This window comes from Papilio polytes, unplaced genomic scaffold (genome assembly GCF_000836215.1).
Source record: "Papilio polytes unplaced genomic scaffold, Ppol_1.0 DF824158.1, whole genome shotgun sequence".
Classification (NCBI taxonomy): Eukaryota; Metazoa; Arthropoda; class Insecta; order Lepidoptera; family Papilionidae; genus Papilio; species Papilio polytes.
The window spans coordinates 791,011-796,827 of record NW_013525046.1 but is presented as its reverse complement, the minus strand read 5'-3'; the positions used below and the strand labels follow the sequence as shown (position 1 = coordinate 796,827).

General features: G+C 33.2%; 2 protein-coding genes across 2 annotated transcripts in view; one reads left to right on the top strand and one right to left on the bottom strand.

The window, feature by feature from the left end:
* Nucleotides 1-2,950, top strand: part of LOC106111577 (embryonic polarity protein dorsal-like) — a 7,762-nt gene extending 4,812 nt beyond the window's left edge. Inside the window, exons 8-12 of the mRNA XM_013293704.1 lie at nucleotides 311-361; nucleotides 660-698; nucleotides 1,129-1,196; nucleotides 1,671-1,901; nucleotides 2,428-2,950. Coding sequence (XP_013149158.1) covers nucleotides 311-361; nucleotides 660-698; nucleotides 1,129-1,196; nucleotides 1,671-1,901; nucleotides 2,428-2,601 — 563 coding nt within the window. The 3' untranslated portion in view covers nucleotides 2,602-2,950. The remainder of the gene's footprint in view (nucleotides 1-310; nucleotides 362-659; nucleotides 699-1,128; nucleotides 1,197-1,670; nucleotides 1,902-2,427) is intronic.
* A 1,842-nt stretch (nucleotides 2,951-4,792) lies between these two features.
* Nucleotides 4,793-5,817, bottom strand: part of LOC106111479 (stress-induced-phosphoprotein 1-like) — a 6,569-nt gene continuing 5,544 nt past the window's right edge. The window contains exon 8 of the mRNA XM_013293598.1: nucleotides 4,793-4,848. Coding sequence (XP_013149052.1) covers nucleotides 4,793-4,848 — 56 coding nt within the window. The remainder of the gene's footprint in view (nucleotides 4,849-5,817) is intronic.

The window sequence follows — 5,817 nt, the reverse complement described above, 5'->3', positions numbered from 1 at the left end:
CTATCGTCTATATCCAGACCAAATTTCATCAAAATCCATCCAGCCGTTCAGCTACAAACTCTAACAAACATCCATCCATCTAAACTTTTGCATTTATAATATTGAAATGATAGATGAGAAAGGAAAGTGGATTTGACGATGTAGGAGACGCAAAGAGTAAGTATCATCTTTATGCGTCTTCTCCGCATCGATTAAGGGTAGGCAACATCTAAATTAAGGATCTCTATAGACAGCGATCACTTAGCTTTTTTGCCATCTTTCATATAAAAAAAAATAATTCCTTATTAATACTATTTTTTCTTTTTACTAGATGAAACAAAAGTTATTCAGAAGAAACCGTTGTTACGCTGGCTTCAGAATGGTAAATATACGGATTATTCCCAACCGTCACCCCACGTAGTACCCACGTAGACCCCACGTGAGTATAAAAAGTTTCACCCGTCCCACCTTTTAGTCCCACTACCAATCAGGTGACAGATAGAACCGTTATGTAATAAAATAAGTTCCAACCGTCCCTCGTCGCAAAAGGTGGGACGGATGAAACGTTTTATTCTCATCTGTCTCCACGTGGGGACAGAGCGGGGTAACAGTTGGGAAAAATCTAAATATATCTTATTACTATTTTTTTCTGTAAATTTAACTGTTTAATGTTGTTGCAGAAGATTTACCAATGGAATCCGAGATGTCGTGCGAACAAGGTAATTTTTTTAGCTGCATTAAAAAAAATAAAAACAATCGTTGATCTTAATTGAAATAATTTTTAATTTAATGTCCATAATTTTATCTATATCCATACTATTAGAAAGAGGGAAGATTTGTATTTTTGTACGTATTGAAATAACTCAAAAACTACTGGGACGATTTAAAAAAATCTTTCACTATTAAAAAGCTACGTTATCACTAAGTAACAGATTTTAGTCGATTGCTATAGTTACAAAGTCGCGAGCAAAAGTTAGTTTATTATAATGGTGAAAGAATTTTTGAAATCGTCCCAGTAGTTTTTGAGTTATTTCAATACATACAGAAATCCAAAAATACAAATCTTTCCTCTTTACAATATCAGTATAGATTCAATAGTAAGAATAGTGTGCATTGTGTATTTTTTACCAAAACATGTACTTTTTCCAGTTAACTATATTCCCGCACAAACTCCACTCGTACAAGAACCATCTCCTGTGGAACAGAAGCCTTTCCAAGTGAGTTGAAATACTTTTACAAAGTGACTTTGTGCACTTTTGTTTGACACTACAACTAGAGTTAAGTATTTTTTTCCCTGTCATTTTTAAACGGTAACGTTTCATACGGTAAAATTCCAATTCTGTATTGTTATGCCTTATTTGCTCGTTTGAAATTAAAAAGAAATAAAAAAAAAACATAGCCTATGTCACTCACAGAATTTTTGAAATCGTCCCAGTAGTTTTTGAGTTATTTCAATTCATAAAAAATAAAAATCTTTTCTCTTTAAAGATTAAATCACTGTTACTTGCTAATGCTTTATGAGACTTTAAGATCGGAAATAAATATGTCAAAAAAATTACTGGCGACAAGTACTGGCATGCCAGTAAAAGTTCACACATGCCAGTAACTAGCACCAGTTGATAAGCCTAATTGTACTGTTGAAGATTATCATGCGATAATCTTTTACAAAATAGAAACATTATTTCTTCCAGCCGTGGCCGACGGACTTGCCGCCCATGCTGGGCCCGAGCCCTCACCAGCAGTACCCTGTTCAGGATATGTCCTGGATGGACAGGAGCTACGTCCAGCTCGACCAGCACTTGCAGCTGCCTGCCGTGGGAATAGACTACTCTGTGACGTCACAGGGGCAGACCTTCCTGGCGAGGAACACAAACCCATTTGCGTGTCACTTTCAGCCATATGTCTACGGTACGGATAATAGAGTAAGTGGTTAGGAGAATATCACACATTACGAAATTATTTGCTTGTAAAAACTTTTCTTAAAAACAATACACTAAAAAGTAACGAAATAATTCCTTGAAAATAGTAAACCTACCTTATTGTAACTGTTATGTCTGTATTGTACAGTTATTATTACTTTGATGTCGGTGTCAGCCAAGGTATGCAGTGATATTTCTACGTAAGGGTTTCCACATTTTTACCATAACAATTGACAATTGAAAGTATAGTAACAATTAAGTAATGAATCTACATTGACTGACACCGACTTCAAAGTAAAAATAATTGTACAACATAGACATAACAGTTACAATAAGGAAGGTTTACTTTTTTATTAAGGTATTATTTCGTTACTTTTTAGTGTACTGGTTTTTTTTTGGAGAATATTTTGTTTTTAGTGTATTTTGTTTGGAAGACGGTTTTTTAATAAAAAAAATTATTTATTACAATAATTATAATATTACTATACATATTTTAGTATTTTTTTTTTGAAAACATGTTTTGTTTCAGTCAGAATGTAATTCCGTTTCACCTCATTTCGCGCCCTCCCCCGATTTAAACACGGGGCAAGACGAAGAGATGAGTTTGGAAAAATTCTCTGGTCTATTGGAGGAACAGATCAGTGATCATTTGAACGAACTTTCATTGAAAGATTTAGTTGGAGGCGAGTTGCCGAAGATTTAGTGCAGTATTATTGTTCATTGGACAGAAAGAAACACCACCGAAAAGCCGAATACATTATTGCTAAAATAGAATAATTTAACCATGGGTACACACACACAGAAATATATGAATCTATTTTATAAATGTACAGTGGAAGAGCCCGCTAGAACATCTTCGCACTGCAGGGTCGGCTCGCACCCAGCAAGACCACGACTACACAGAAGACAGGCGTGAAGTGGGAACAATCCCGCATTTTGTCTGATGAGTGTGGTACCGGAAGCCCATCTTTAGTCCTTTTTCTTTCCCAACATTCTTCTTATAAGAAAAGATAACGCATAGGAAGGGAAAACATCCTCTTTATTTGCGTCTCCTACTCCGTCAATCAAGGGTAGCAACGCATCCGCTATTGCGAATGTCTATGGTCAGCGGTCACATCATTTTGGCGGATTCAAGTGACCGCTTGCTCGTTTTTAATATAAAAAATGTACAGCCTAACAAATAAACGCGGTATACAGTTAAAGTTAGGTATAAACTAGGTATAAGCAAAATTTGTACTAATATTTGCTTATACTCATTGACCGACTTCCCAAAAGAAGGAGGTACTCAATTAGTCTGTATGTTTTTTTAATCCTAAGTTTAACTATATACCGCGTTTTTAGTTTTATACAAAGAGCGGGCTCGTGCAGTGCAATGTGTACCCACGGTTGTGCTTAAATTTAGTTGTAAACTTTGTTGATATTTTTAAAATTGATGCATTTCAAATTACAACTTAAACTTTGTAATTATATTATCGTTGTGACGTTTATTTTCAAAGTTTTGGTTTAGATTTGAAAAAGCATAATGAACACACTTGGCCAGTAGCGCTTCGAGCGCACACTCTTTACTAAAACTTCGTAAAATTGTTGTAGGATTGTCAACTGTTTTGTTACACAACTAAAAATCCAAGGGAGGAAACAGTTGTGCGATAGTTTAGTCAAAGAAGTGCGCATCTTAGTGATCACATTATGCCAGTTAAATACTATTCCAGTGATGGAACGCTACTGTCCTGTGAATCAGGTGTAACTCTGAAATTTGTGTTCAATTACGTTTAAGTTATTTTATTACCTCACTTTTATTTGTTTTTCAGTTTACGGGTATTTTTATACATTATATATTTATTTGTTGCCAAAGAATGTTATGTTTAAATAATTATGTAATTTCTATACACATATTGTTATTTATACAAAGAGATTTAAAAAAATATATAGAGGCATAGTAAACAATATTTTTTCACCGGTACTTCCTCTGAAAGGTTACTACATTTGTCAACTTTAGTGCCACCTCGTGTCCTTGTAATGACATGTATTAAAAATTTAACAAAATTATAATAAGCACCATCTATTGTTAAAAAATAAACTAAGATTACAAAATCAAATATAAACGTTATTATTTAGTGACATCTATTGGCAACTAATTTGAATAAAATTCTAATGTCGCGTAGTTTTGAAATTTTAATAACAGATGGCGTTAGTGAGATTTTTCTATAAAAATGGTTCTATAACCATACCCTCTTTATATTTTTTAAATCTCTTCGATTGTATATATAAGTAACCAACTAAAAATCTAAGCTCGGTTGTAATTATAAATATTGATAATAAAATTACATTATTGTTACGAATTAGTTTTATTTAAACCTAGATACAAAAATTTCTTTGTGTTCGTTAGACGTGTTGAGGGTAGAAATAAAACAGCCATAATTGCCTACATATTTTTATTCATCGAATAAATTACAAAAAACAATCGCAGGCATTAAATCGCATATTAATCATTTCCATTGAAAGAATCCTATAAAACTTATTGTATCAGATAGGGGGCGCCAAACGCAACAGAAATATGAACGCACTTGTTACGAGGTTCAACGAAACTGTTTAAACAAGCAATCCACCTGATTTTACTCGAATATGTAACAAAAATAAAATAAACGTGTCTATTGCAGCTTCCTATCAGTAAAAACAATACCTTTTTTAGAGAGAGAACCAGAGTGTTCACAGTTTTATGTAAATTCTCTTTCAACTCGGCTCCTTTTAGTGCTAGCGTGATAGCCTATAACATTAGTAATCGAGCTATCAATTGCAAAAAGATTTTTTTAAATCCGATTCAAAGTTTCTGAGATAAGTGCGTTCAAATCCTTCAGCTTCAAGTATCTTAAGACATTACATTCGCTTAGTTTCGTTTACCTCGTGTCGGGGACTCTGAGAGCAAAAGCACACTGGAATGGTCCACTAGAACCTACACTAAGCACAACACAACATACTAAAAAGCCACGCTCTAGCATTTTTCCTGTCAAAACTTGCAAACTTTAAACTCTTCAAACGTCGCTACACAATTTAGTTTTTATGATTTCATTGTACTATTATGGGAATAAAAAGAAATCAGCACTGTGTTGAGATCTCGACTTAAATTCATACAATTAATGTATTCCATATGAAAGTTGATAACTAAAATTGAAATTAAAAGTAATGTAGAAACGACATAATATAACAAAGATGTGTTGCTAACTCATACTGCATGTTGTTGCCAGCCCGGCTCTCGTATTCATCTATAACAAAACAAATATATCATTCCATAAGCATACAAAACTATATAGAATTCAAGAATTACATTATTTCTTCTGATAATCTGACAGCGTGTAATAATCTATGACCTGTGATAATCTTTGACAGCAAATAATCTATGACAGATGTTTATAATCTATGAATGTTTCTTAAGAATTTAGTTTCATTTACAGGTTTGACAATCTAAGTAATATTATAAATAAAGTTTAGATGGATGGATGTTTGGAGTTTGTAATAAATAATCTATGACATGTGATAATCATTGACAGCAAATATTCTATGACAGACGTTTATAGTCTATCATTTACAGGTTTGACAATTTTTATCTATACAATTATAATAAAGCGTAAACACACACTTCTTTGTTGCCTAAGATGTCAGCAATTACACCATATTTTTGAATAATCCTTTTTTAATAAAAGCCCTACACTTACGTATGCTTTAGACTATATATTTTCACGCCATTAAACTTTGGGGGTAAATATTTTTGAAAACCCTAATGTGGGAAAGATACCATAAGATGCTGCCAACATCAAGAAAACAAGATTGCAAAGGTAAGTCATGTCATGTCATTTTGACATTTGCTATGGATAATTTGACAAATGTAAACAATAAAATAATTCGATGCGGATGAAGCCGCACG